This window comes from Monodelphis domestica, chromosome 8 (assembly GCF_027887165.1).
Source record: "Monodelphis domestica isolate mMonDom1 chromosome 8, mMonDom1.pri, whole genome shotgun sequence".
Classification (NCBI taxonomy): Eukaryota; Metazoa; Chordata; class Mammalia; order Didelphimorphia; family Didelphidae; genus Monodelphis; species Monodelphis domestica.
Window position 1 is genome coordinate 75,428,933 of NC_077234.1, and position 14,649 is coordinate 75,443,581.

The 14,649-nt window shown below is 35.8% G+C and overlaps 1 protein-coding gene across 1 annotated transcript in view; it reads left to right on the forward strand.

The window, feature by feature from the left end:
• ABCA12 (ATP binding cassette subfamily A member 12) overlaps positions 1-14,649 on the forward strand; it is a 242,256-nt gene that overhangs the window by 101,693 nt on the left and 125,914 nt on the right. The window contains exons 4-7 of the mRNA XM_007501784.2: positions 803-894; positions 2,505-2,605; positions 7,273-7,458; positions 9,734-9,912. Of these exons, the coding sequence (XP_007501846.1) occupies positions 803-894; positions 2,505-2,605; positions 7,273-7,458; positions 9,734-9,912 (558 nt within the window). The remainder of the gene's footprint in view (positions 1-802; positions 895-2,504; positions 2,606-7,272; positions 7,459-9,733; positions 9,913-14,649) is intronic.

Below are 14,649 nucleotides of genomic sequence, written 5' to 3' on the forward strand. Positions count from 1 at the left end.
TCTACCTCTGATGCTGATTCCCAGCATGACCTCAAACAAGTCAATTAATCATGATGGGCGTCAGTTTCCTCATCTGTAAATTGAGGAAGTTGGAGTAGAATGCCTCTGAGGTCCCTTCCAACTCTTCCTCTATGATCTGATGATCTTTTCTCAAACAGTGATCTGAACAAATCCCATTCTGATTCCCTGTAGTAGACTAACCCTATTTGGACACTGAATTGTCTTACAGAAATTGAAAAGCCATTTATATGAAATTAATTTACCAAATGTACTAAGGTGCTACCTTGTCTCACTTGTAAGAAACATCTTAGCATTTATCTAGATATGTGATAGAAATGATTCATCTTATACCACATTCAATTGTCCTTTCAAAAGTCTTTACATGGAAAGACATTTTTCCTTTCATGTTAAGAAATAAACAGTTTCATGTATCCTTCTCTGCCCTCAAATCACATTTTTGTCTAGTCTCCAGTTTCAAAAGAATGACTTATCATATACGCTTTCATATTTCATTATAAAACCTTTCATCTTTTTTTGAGAGCTTAATACAAGGTTAAAGTAAAAATAACTTTTCCTAACTATCTTCTGGACCATTCACCTGAATAAAAGTTCACCTTGTAAGAATCTTTACATTGGTCATGTAAATCTTCATGAGTTCATCCGTTAAAATCCTGGAAAGTGGATTGGGGGAAGGGGGGAGTGCCATCACAGCCCTAAAACTTGCTCTATGATACATTACTGTTAACTTCGGTGGGAAATTAGTGTGTGTGATGTTACAGGATTCTTCCTTATTCTTCTCTAGTGAAATTCAGAGAAAGTCATCCAGCCTGCGGAAGGACAGTAATTCATCACCTCGGAGTGCTAAATTTCCAGAAAGAAGGAATACATCACTGGGTAAGCTATTCTGTTCTTTTTGTAAAGCAGGTGAAGGTCTAATCTTTTGAAAGTCTGTTCTCTAAACTTTCCAGTTTGAAATGGAAAGCCTAGAAGGGTATTCCTAAGAGACAGAAATATTCCTTATCGTTGTTTGGGGGTAGCAGTGTTCTTATGTTAAACTCTTGAGAATACAGAGATATCAAGGTTTCCTACAATAATTACAGGGGCAGACTTCAGGCTCTTGGCCATATAAAGATTGGGATTGTGCCCAGTGCTTAGGAGTAACCAGCCACTCGCAAAAAATTAGGAAAGAGGAGTATAGTTGCAAACAAAATAATCAGGAACTTCATCTTCCCTGTCACAATTACTCAGTGTGTCCTCACTGGTTGTCTACTGTAGAATCCCATAAATTGAAAATATAGTTATGGTTGCAGGCCTATTTTCTATTGTCATTAAAAATGTCAGTATTAAAATGGTTAAGATATAAATATATTTAATGATTTCACTGCAGTGTTGTTGAAGATGAATGAATGAATGGAAGGTCAGTGGTTTTGTCAACATTGAAAAGTCTCCATTGATCTGTCTATAATTTGGCAAATGAGTCCTAGAGTTGTTTTCGATACCGGCTAAATGTCTTGCCTAAGGTGTATCAGAGGTAGTATTTGAAACCAAATCTTTTCTATTCAGAGCACTTGTTGGGTATCATGTATTGACCCATTCCAACTGTTCGATTCTATGATTCTGGGTGCCCAACTCCACACTCTGTCTTCTATGTGATTCTCTCTTTTGAATGAAGGAAGCCTTTTTTTCATGTAGTGGGTCAAGGCTAGTCTATGGTGGCATGAACACACAGACCCAAGTTCTTGTCTATGGTTGCTTGCTTAGCTCTCTCTGTTAGAACATGGCTAGAATGAAGCTAGAGTTATATGAATGAACCATGGAGGCTGACTAGCTGGGCACTGAGTCTCCATGGCCACAGATAGCACCTCTCACCCCATGAGTATATGACCTTGGGTATAAGGGGGCATCAGACAGATGATATGAATCCATCAATTCTTTACCACTATTGGAGTAAAAATTAAGGGGAAAAAAGAAATGACCATTATTAGAAATAGAAAATAAAGGAAATCTATGAAGAGATGAAAAGATAAGAAAAAAGACTAAGAATAATATTTGCTTGACTATATTTTTTTAAATTGCCACAAAATCAAGAAGAAAATGTGTCAAAGTAAAGCAGGGAACTCAAAAGCAGAGGATATTTATATTAGCCCACATATTATTTACATACTTTGTAAAAACCCTTACCTTCTATCTTGGATCCAAGGCAGAAGAATGATAAGAGCTAGGCAATGGGGGTCAAGTGACTTGCCCAGGGTAACACAGCTAGGAAGTATCTGAGGCCAGATTTGAACCTAAAACCTCCCATCTCTAGGATTTGAGGGAAGATGATCAGAAACTTATTAGTCATTGCTATTTTTTCAAACTTGATGAAACCTCCAAGACAGACGTATATCAGCCCTTGATTCGGAAGTTTCTGGTACATGAAAGTTCTCTTGATTCCTAATAGGCAGATTGCTATTCTCCAGTTGCTTTTGCTTGGCATATTAATTCTTTCATTTTTGTTAAAGTCTTTTCCAGCTCAAAACCTGATGCAGAAAGCACTGTAGCAGATACCGTCCTAGCATTCAACAGCAGTCAGGTGCTCGAACGGATTCTAGATTTGGAAAAGGTAACTTTGGTATGCATACCATAATGAACAGACCAAAGAGAATAGATGTGGGGGGTCAGTAAGGCACTCCACATAGGAGTTCAGGATGAGTTCCTAAAAAACTTTCCTCATTTCTTAAAGCATAACGCAAAGTTAAAATAAAAATGAATATTGACCTACCTTAGAGGGTTGTTGTGAGGCTTAAATGAGAACTGGAATGCAAAGGTCTAGGAAAACCTTAAAACATTCTCCAAATGTCAGTTACTACAATTTATGGCTCTGATTCAGAACCATTTCTCCTAGGTAAAAATTCCTCTCCTTCAGTGCATTTGTCTATTAAAGTCCTGGAAAGTCAATTTTGCAAAGAAAAAATAAAGATACTAACATAGCCCTGGAATCTTTTGCATAATAAATATATGACTATAGCCTTTGATTTCTCAGAGAATATAGTCCTTAAAGTCTAGCATCCTTCAATTATGAAATCAGAGACTGGGATGGTATTTTCATGATATATTCCTACATAAGAAACTGAATTTAAAGAGTACCAGATTCCTGCGAGTCTCCTATATTTGCTGCCTTTTGGTGTACTTCATTCACTTATAAGTCCCCTGTGAGCATCGGAGATCTTATTTGGCAAGAAGAAGGGTGTCATAAGATATGACCCTTTAATTCCTTAAAGAGGGAAAGAAAAGAAAACCAAGCTAAAATAGTACACCAAACCTGCCTACCCACTCACACTGTTGCCTCCAGAAAAATGAGAATGGAAGATTGCTGTTGCAAATCTTTCCCCAAAGAGAGAAATATTCTATCCTTAATAACATCTTCAGGAAACCTTACCTGCAAAATTTCTAGTGCTAATCAGTTCAAGTCCATCTGCTCACTTTTAAGTTTCCAAAGCTGCAGGATGATAGATATATCTTTGGGGGCTCTTCAGAAATAAAGAAAATATCAGCTTTGCATATTTAAAAATAATGAAACCTCCTATCAGGACCAAAACACAAATTTATATACTTCATTTAGACCTGGATTAAAATCTTACCTTTGACCCTAACTAGCTGTGTGGGCAAGGGCAAACTACTTAGGATCATTGATCCTGAAAGTGACCCCTAGAAGTCATCAAGTCCCTTTTGGGTGAGATGGGGAAATAAGACTCAGCGATAGTAAATAATTTCCCCAGGGTTGTAAAGCTTTCAAGTATCTGAAGTGGGATTTGAACTTAGGTCTTCCTGACTCTAAGTAAACACTCTATCTCAACTGTACCACCTTTTACCACTCTGAGCCTCAGTCATCTTATCAATAGGATGGAGATAATAATTTTAGGTTACAGTGAATCCTAAATGGAATGATGTATGGAAAGTATATTTTCAAGCCTTGAAACACTAAATAAATATCAATTAAATTATTAGTATTATTAGTGATCAGAGTACTAGGCTTGGAGTTAAAAAAAAGCATAGATTTAAACTTTAGCTCTGATACCATCTATGTGACCCTCAATCAATCACTTTACTACTCTGAATTCCAGTTTGCTCATCAGTAAAATAAGGGTCATATTGCTTGTCTTACATGCTGCCTAGAATTATAGTGCAGTAATTCATTGCTATCCTTTGAGCACCAGGAAAATAGACAAGGTGGCCCAGAAGCCTTAGTGTAGATTTTTAGCAGCTTAAAAATTTTAAGCAGTAATTATATATATAGTAAATATATATTATATATATATATACATATATGTATATATATATATAACTTAGGTCTTCCTCTCTCTCATATATATACAAATATATACACCCTTACTTTCCATCTTGGAATTAATACTATGTATTAGTCCTAAGGCATAAGGGTGTGAAGGGCTAGGCAATGGGAGTAAAGTGATTTGTCCAAGGTCACACAGCTAGAAAGTGTCTGAAGCCAGATTTGAACCTCTGATCTCCTGTTTCCAAGTCCTGGCTCTCTATTCACTAAGCCGCCTAGTTATCCTAACAGTTTAAATTTTAATAACTTAAAACAGTACTAGGGCTTTTGGAATATCCTGTATTTGAATTTAGTTAATAGTCATTAATTGAAACCATCAAAAATGTATATGTTTATAAACATCAAGTGTTTAGGAGTAAGCTAGCCCTTTATATAACATAGACAGCTCAATACATTTACTCATACATAAAGGGCATATTGAAATACAAAATAGATATGTCTCCCTGTCCTGGTATCACCCCAACAGAGGTTGGTAGAGAACAAAGACCCTTGTTAATGTTGATGGGTTTAAAGAGAGGTAACTGCTAACATTTAGTCCAATCCAATCTTTGGAAATCTGGGAATTAATCCAGGCACATTATAAAGCGTCTATTCTATTCTGGAATCATTCTAAAATGGCATCTCCATTCTTTTTTCAAGTCACTTCAAGGTCAATGTATAAAGTAGGAGAAAATAGTATTGTCTCATTTTATCTTCTCTTCTGCTGGTTTGCATTTAAGTCAGAAAAAATGACAGCATCTCAAAAGCTATTGTGTGTATTTGTACAAGATGTTTCTACATGTATGCTTGTTAACTCTTCCATTAGATTGTGAGCTCCTTGAGGGCAGGGTTGGGGTTTGTTTTTTTTTGCCTTTTTTTGTATTCCCAATTATTACAGTGTCTTAAATACTTAATAAATGTTTGTTGTCCAACTGAGTCCCCTCAATAAGACTATTCAATAGTGATGAAATTATAAGATTTTCTTAATTCTCATGAGATGATACATTTGTAGATACAAGTGAATACAGAAATAAATCAGTAATTCCAATAAAAGAATTCATGATAATAGTTGATATTTATACGGCACTTTCAGGTTTTCAAAATCATTTTATTGAATTCTCACACTAACCAACTCTGAGATAGGCAATGTCATTATTAGATTCATTTTACAAATGAGGAAATTGGATCTCAAAGAGGTTGAATTACCTATTGATGGTCCCATAATCAGTAAGTCTTGAAGGTGAAATTTGAATGCGGGTCATTCCTAAGTCAACAGTCAGTTGTCTTTCTGCTCCACACACGTTATAAAAATTAGAGCAAGGTGTATAGGAAGGGGGATGCCAAATGAGTACCTTTTTCAACAATCTTGACTTCTTCTCTTCTCTCCTTCCTCCATCATTTCTTTTATTGCTCTTCCAGGAATGATTAGATGAATAATTCTAGGATATTTTTCATGTGTATTTGTATGATACAAATGTAAATGAATGCAAGTATGGAAAATGCATGGTTCACAGTGCTTTCTGGACTGTGCTATTCTGTCTTTTCCCGTGATAGATAAAGCCAGCAAAAGAGACAAAGGACACAGTGGATGAATTTTGTGTTCATCAAGCTCAGGCACTAAATTCTTGTGGAATATAGGAGTAAAGCAAAATATGCCTTTACAAATGCCCTACTATTTAATTGAACATGATAAATATAATCAGGTGAAGGTTGCTAAGAGTGGCACATCAGGGACTCCCTAGCAATAAGAGATCCTATGGGATTCCATTATTAAAACTTTTAATTTGATAGCATTTGCTAATTATAAGCAACTCGACTAATTCACAGGATTTTCTAGGTTCCTTCCTGCTTTTTGTAATGGAAAAATGGGAAGGTAAAAGGAGTTCTGGATCAGGAGTCAGAAGATCTCATTTCTGTTCCTGATTTTGCTAATCTAACCTGTATGGCCTTGAACAAGTTACTTAGAATCTTAGAGTATTGGAACTGGAAAAGCTAGACCTTACAGCTCTTCCAGTAAAACGCTTTCATTTTACAAAGAATTTGAATCCCATAGAAGTAAGGTGTCTTGTTCAAAGTCACACAATTCTTTTATGATAGAGACCTACAACTCTAGAATCTGAGCCTCCCAAGAACTAGGCCAATATTCCATCTACTCTAAACTTAACTTTTCTGGATTCATGATTTTCATCTGTGAAAAATGAAAGGATTGGTTTTGGCTCTAAAATCCTGTGATCAATAACTCAATTGAAAAAGAAACATCACAAAGGAGGAATGTCAAATTTAGAAACCACAGACAAACACTTTGAATTCTTAGAACAATTATACTGAGGGACTTCCTTTTTTGGTGCAGTTCAAAGATAGTAGCTGACCTCCTGGGCAGTCTCACATGCAGGGGTGACTCCTGAGACTCACTGGCTCCTAGCTAGGAAAAAAGAAAGACAGGTCCTTGCCCTAAATGCTTCTTTTGATGGCAGAGATTTTTCATTCCATAGTACATTTAGATATTTAGTCAGAGAAGGAAAACTAATTTGTTTAAATGTAGCTTATTTAAGTCTTGTATTTTTTAATTTTTTTGAATTTTTATTACTGTACAAAACCCACTACCATGTTGGTCATTGTTGTAAGAACATACTCTTAGAAAACCAAAATCCCAAAATAAAACAGCAAGTCCTATATTTTTAATAGTGATAAGAATTTTCCAAAATTCTCTTCCCCTTCCCCTTAACTTCTTTCCTCTTCCTTCTTTCCCCTCCCTCTCATTCTCCCTACTTCTCTTTCACCCACTCCTTCATATGTATGCTCATTGTATTTAAAATATTACTCTAAGTGAAATTGTTAGATGGTGTGCCTTGAACTTGGTGTATATTTAAGATAGACCAGTTTTAGTAAAAGTCATTACCAAGAATCCTTGAACACTTGAGTCCTTTATACTGACTACAATTATTGTTTCCTTTTTCTAGACACTAAAGCAAAATTCAACTTCAGAAAGCCTAAGAAGAGAAATCTGTGAGAGTCATCCATCATATACAGAAGATAAAACTTTCTCATGGAACACTCTAGGGAAAAATATTTTCAACCACTTTTGTATTTCCAACAAAACCCTCTTAGAGTCATCCATCCAAGAACTAAGAAACCAACTCTCTCAGGTGAGTTGCTAATGCTTGACTAACAGAATCAAGATCACTTGTTTCTCATCCTGCCTCCACCATTGAGTCACTCTGAGTCAAAGGGCAGGGGGTGACCTACATCAATGGTGCAATGCTTACAGGAACATTTCCCTGCTCTCAGCATGTCACATCTCACTATTATAGTTGTGTCTCCTCAGTGTTTTCCTAAATTGTCTAATCTTATGCAATATCCTTCCTTATGCTGAATTACCATGATTTCAGTATGGGATCCAAAAGACTGCAATGTTGTTAAGGCAGTCCTGCCTCATGTCTAATGAGATAAAGCTCTGTTTCAGTGTGGGTTGGGTTTCACATTGAAATAAAAATCCTTTCTGGATGGATGGTAGATGATAACCACCCACCTAGGGACCTCTTCAGGGTCAGTAAAGCACAAAACCCCTGGGCTCTACAAACAAAGTTTATTTTTTATAATAGGAGTAAAGGGGAAATGATAGTAGTTAGGTTCCTAAGACTATATATCTAGTCTCCACCCACCCTCTTTCACCTTGCAGTGAATTATTTCTTCTTTTTGAGAATTCACTGGAGGTACTCTAAACTCCTTTTCTCTACCTAAGATCCAGAAAAACCCAGTTATCTGACTATAAATTAGCCTACTTATTATGGCTTATCAAAAGGATAAAGAGGAAGGACTCACAGGCATATTTGAGCCCTTACCTAAAGCCTGGGGTTGGCTTCACTAAGTAACCCAGAGTCCCAGCTGACAACCCTTGGGATTACCTTAGCCAAGTGGATTTCTGACAAATGGATCCCAGGCAGATGTTCTCTGTACTTCAGGAAAAACACATTATACTCCAAGGCAAATTCTCAAATCAAGGAATCGCTAATCTTTCCACAAGATTAGGATTGCCAAGGGAAAATTGCCAGAGCAAAGATTCTCCTCCCAGCTCAATCAAAACAGGAGTGACAGTAAAACAGTCAAACCCCAGAATCTTTCCCCCCAGGGCTTGTATCCAAATTCTCCTCTTTTCCTCTTAAAGCAAATCTATGAAATTGTATTCTATCCCTTACTTACTTCCTACAGCATGTGTCTGAGATCTTAACAGAAATGTCTCAAAATGTGTGACTTGTGTCATGTAGTGTAGCAATAGTAAAAAATTAGTAATGTGTAACAACCTGTAATGAGGCATTCATGAGAAAAGTAATTTGAAAAGTAGTAGAAAGAGCATTGATCTGGGAATCAGGATATCTTGTGTCTGGACCTGGTTTTTCTGGACCTGTTTCTTCCGATCTGTGTTTTGCCACTTCCTAAATTCTAAAATCTTCAATTTGATCATCTATTAAATGGAGGAAGATGTCAGATGTAATCTCTAACGTTTTCAGCTCTGGCATTCAATGATAGATTCAAATTGGATGTGGTGAATATTCCCCTTAAAATATTACAAATCCTATCCAATGGTATTCTCCTGTGGTTCTCAAAGAAACATTAGTTACGTAATTGAATTAGAACTTTTTGAAAATCCATTATCTGCAAGATGTTGAGTATACAAAGAGAAACTTTAACAGTTCCTAACTTCATAGACCATATATTCTAACAAAGGAATACAACATGCAGCATGGATAAGCAAATAAATAGTGTTTTCAAAATGATTGGAATGGAGGGCAGTAGTGGGGGAGAGCATATTAAGGGGGAGGAAAAAAGAAATCAGGAAAGACCTCATGTAGGAAGAAGTACTGGAGCCAAGTCCTAAATCAGGGATCTAAACATGATATTTTATATTTAAGAACCTTCCCCATAACTACAACATTTATTTCCCTTCTCCATGTATCACAAAGAGATGTCAGAACTTGTATCTATTTTAATATTCTTTTTGCTTACCTAAAAGAAAGTTCCCATTTTATGGAAGTTTATGACCAATCATTTTGATGGGTTATGCATTATACCAAACACTGAGGAATCAAAAGGAAAAACAAAATGTTTCTGCTCTCAAGGAACTTAAATTCTCTCAACAATAACACATAGAATATGTTGGAGGAAGAAAACAGTTTTGCTGATCCTCTGCTACTGTAGGCATGTAGAATGAATTCTAAAAATACAGAAAAAATGTTCTGTTATATGTAAAAGTACAAGTGAAGGTTGGGACTTTAAAAAATGAGACCATTTAGAATGGAATAAGCTCAGAAAGAAGCATTTTTTACACAGTCTAGGTTTTTGACATTTTCCAAATCAGTGAGTGAAGATGATGAAAACTGTTCTAATATCTTTTTCATTCCTTTGGTGATTCTTTATTTTCAGATCTCAAATGACCCCAACAAACAGATGATAGTCTTCCAAGAATCAGCCAAAGTGCTGTCATTCTTTTCACAACTACAGGACCAAACTGCTTTGTGGCAGTTCCTCTCAAGCGTCCCCAATTTGTTTCAAGATGACACAAAACTAAAGGAGTTATTGGATATTCTCCATAAGGCAAACAGGTAAGATAATGGGAAATTCAAATGGGAAGGGATTGTTTACAAACACAGTGAAGAGGCCACCTATGAAGGTCGCTGAAAGGTATTTAGTTCATTGAAATGCCAAGCATACAATCTTACACCATGTAATCACAGACATTAGGTATGGCAGAGGCAAGTTGAATGAAGGTCGATTTGGACTGTGTCCTGTCGATCTTGTGCCAGAATGTTCTTTACAGGGCATTTTCAAGTACATGACATGGTTCATTCAGTTTTAAATGTCTGAAATGTAATCACTGTCCTTACATTCCTTTGCAAAATTAGTCTGCCTTCCCAAGAATGTGGAACCGAACTGTTTCGTCACTTTATCTTCTATTCCACAATCTTTTCCCTTTCAGTCTGAAATCAATAGAAGAAAGCGAATCCTTCTGTAATGTGTAAGTGATAGGGAGATCTAGACCTGTGATTTCAGTGGGATAGCGGTAAATCTGCAAGAGGGAAGTCTCTCTACCAATTTATTTCTCTGTAACAGTGTTTGAGAATCTCTTATGCCTGAGATGTCACATACAGAGCTCTTGGGTAGCCTGCAGACCATAACACGTCCAAGCAGCTTGAAATGCATTTGAGAACTATATTTAAGTAAATAAAAATATAAGAGAACACAGATAATGTTAATTTGGGGGTTGCTAAATCAATATATAACCCCCAAAGATCCTTATGTACTTTTTAGTGGCCTCCTCCTTTCTATTTGAGTTTGAAACAACTGCCCTAATTTATTTATTTTTAAGCCCTTCATCTTAAGAATCAATATTGTGTATTGGTTCCAAGGAAGAAGAGTGGTAAGGGCTAGGCATTGGGGGTTAGGTGACTTGCCCAAAGTCTCATAGTTAAGAAGTGTCTGAGGCCAGATTTGAACCTAGGACCTCCCATCTCCAGGCCTGGCTCTCAATCCACTGATCTACCCAGCTGCCCCCCAATTGCCCTAAGTTATGCTAGTAAGAGGTGGTCAACATAGGGAAAGGGGCCATGCTCCAGAATAAAACCCAGGCAGTTAGAGTTTTCACATGTACATCCAGTCATGTGAATATGTGAGAGAGATTTACACTGAGACGGTAGATAGTGGGTTTCTGAGTGAAGGACTTCTGGGTTGAGTACTGAATAAATGACCAGGAGGCAAGTAGGGGGCATAAATTATTAGACCTTGAGTCAGAAAGTTATCAGTAAAATCTAAGTTCAAATTCACTGTATCACCTCAATTTTTCCATCTGTAAAATAGGAAGAATAATAATAACTACTTTCCAGTGTTGTTGTGAGAGTCAAATGAGATAATAATTAAAATTAATGTTTCCAAACCTTAAAACTCTCTATAAATGCTAGCTATTATTAGTATTGTGTTTACTCTAGTTTTGTTTTTTTAATGTATAGAAAAATGTTTATTATGATAATTGTATAATTGTATGTGTTCTTAGACAATAATTATAGATGCCATGTATTAGCTCATGACAGAATTTTTTTTAAAAAAAGAGCAGCAGCTTATAAGAAACAAAAATTATTTAATTGTCCTATCTGGTCCTAAACCACTGTTTTTCTTTAAGTGGTTACTTAATTGTCCCTAATTTATAAACCTTTTACCCTCCTTGGGTCCCCATTATTAATGTTTCTCTCCTGGCAATGTGTTCCTTAAAGAGCCATAACTTCCCTCAAACTTGACAATATTTATCTCTTAGTTTATGGTCTCACTGTTCTTGTCCTGGTCTTTAGTGAACAAGTAATAGGCACAAATGAGCCTCATAAATATTCTTCCTTATTTCCTCTGGATTGTTTTGTTCAATGACAAAACTCCAAATCCCAAATCACCCAAATCAGATTTCAATAACGATGCCATTGTGACATAATTAAGCAAAATGGAAAGCTCCCAAAAGCTATACAAGGGAAGATCAAAGCAATTTCTGGGTTCAGATATGTATTACCAAGTGTCCCATTCCCTTAGCAGGCAGTTAAGTGACAAAATGGATTAGAGGTACAACACCTGGAGTCAGGAATACTCACCTTCCTGAATTCAAATCTGGCCTCAGACACTAGTTGTGTGCTCCTGGGCAAGTCACTTAACTTCATTTGCTTCAGTTTCCTCATCTGTAAAATGAGCTGGAGAAAGAAATGGCAAAATACTCCAGTATCTTTGCCAAGAAAAACCAAAATGGGAGCACAAAGAATCAGACAACTGAAAAATGACTGAATAACAACAAAGGAATAATTTTCCTTTCATTTCTTTACCATTCCTATGGATATTTTTTTAGAAATTTCCACTTTGAATGGATGAAGGAGAGAAAATTTATGGGAGAAAACATTTTAAATGAAACATCATCATCTACATAATTAATTGTGGAAAGTATTTTTTTTTTTGAGGAAGGAGAAAAGGAATTTGTTTTTTGTTTTTTGTTCAGAGAAGCAAACATTGACAACCAAGTCAGATGATGAGATTAAACTGGACGGAGATTCCCAAATGGGACAAAAAAGTTCAGATTTAAGTATTTCTCAATAGTCAGAATTCAGAATTCAAGCTCTAGGGACCTTTAGAGATCCAGGTTAAAATCGATGACATTGGATTTAATGATATATGAAACCCACCTTGGAGTTGTGAAGACCTGGTCAGATCCAACTCTAATATTCACCAGATGACTCTATTTAACCTTTCATTTCCTCCTGGACAATTCTCTAAAACAGGGGTGGGCAAACTATTTATCAAGTACATAAAAACTATTCTTCCCCTTGTCCTAGTTTGTCAATCCTTGCTCTAAGAGAGCAAGTTTTAGGGCAGGTGTTGATCTTCCTCAATAGAGTGATTTCCTTACCTGGGAGTTCCCTGTAAAACAGGGGTGGAAGGCAGAAAGGAATGCTGGGGAGGAGGAAGTCTTTTCTAAGACTACTATTTCCTGTACTGCATTCCCATTGAATACGAAATCCATTCATTGACAAATATGCTAAAAGTTAGCCACACTCTATTATTTACATATGGTTTGCAAGTTTTTAGCCCAAATTGTAAACATGCCCTGAGAGGACTTAGTAGAAGAAAGAAGACCAATTCCAAGATTTAATATTAGAATTATAAATGCTGTATAGTTAACCTATTCCTGAATTGAAAATTGCTTAATGATCTAGGATAAATTCAAGGCCCTTGGAAATCTTTTGGTGCTTTAAAAAGGGGAATAAGCATTTATATAATGCCTACTATATGCTAGGTACTGTGCTAAGAATTTTTACAAATATAATCTCATTTGATTCTTACAACAACCATTGGAAACCCCCCATTTTTTTTGTTGAGGAAACAAAGCAGTTAAATGATTTGCTCACCATTACACAGATGGTATCTGAGACTAGAGTTTAACTCAGGACTTTTTAACTCCAGGTCCATTACTCTCTCTAGTCACCATACCACCTATTTTGTTAGTCGGTTATTTCAACTGTGTCTTATCCTTCATGGCCCCGTTTGGAGTTTTTTTGGCAAAGCTATTGGAGTGGTTTGTCATTTCTTTTTCCCACTCACTTTACAGAAGAAGAAACTGAAACAAACAGGGTTAAGTGACTTGTCCAGGATCACACAACTATCTGAAACTGTATTTGAAGTCAGGAAAGTGAGCCTTCCATTGCTTTATCCATGGCATCACTTAGCTGCCTCGTAATTAAGTTATACAGTGAGGATCGAAGAATAAGCATTTTGCTATTTTGGACTAGATTTATACTATCTCAATTTATTAAATCAAATTCTTTAATACCAGTGAACACCAAAGTATTCAAAGATAAGAGTCTTGGACAAAGATCATTCTCATTCATGTTTTACTTGAGATAATTACTAAGATTAAAGAACTTTATGTGTTTTTAGGCAAGTTGTTTCACTCCCTATTGTTTTACTGTCATAAAGGATTGTTTTCCACCATTTATTAGAATTTAAAGATACTTGTTTTACCAAGAAGTTATTTCTATTGTCTTTTGAAATACTATTTCCAAGGCAACTGAAGCCTGATGTTGCCCAAAATGAGTTACAGTTGATCTGAATCACAATTTGTTGGTCCAGTGCTTCCTTTGGATGCAAAATGCTCTTCAGTTATTTTTAGGAAATTGAGATTATTGATTATTGACTGAATAATAGCTGTCACCATCATTACTGTTGATTATTATGTATATTTGTACAAAACTCTACCATTTATAAATGATTTCAGAACAATATTTCCTCCAATGGATTGGCATCTTATATTTGATCCTTAGAACAATTTTCTAAGTAGAGAGGGCAAGGGATTCTTTACCCTATTTAACAGATTTTTTTAAATTGAGATTCAAAGAAGTTAAAAAATATGCCCAAGGTAACACAGCTAGATAGCAGCAGAGACAGGAAAATTATATAAGTATATTATATTTTCATTAATGCACATATATGTACTATATTACAGCCATATGTGCAAATGGATGTAAATGCACATAAATATTTGCATATATGTAAATATCCACAAGAAATACTAATTACAGGTTAGTTTCTGCAACAGAGAACAATTAGAAAATTCATCCTATGTATGTGCTTACATCTCAGTTTGACTGCCAAAAAGTGATCATATAATTTTACATGCCTTTTGTTTTGATTACCATTCTAAGTAAATGAAAATGTTGAATGCCTATCTCCTTGATAAGTACAGGTATCCCTTCCACATCTTGATTTTCTCCATCGTGGTTTCAATATCTCACATATTGGCAAAAGAAATTAAATGGGAA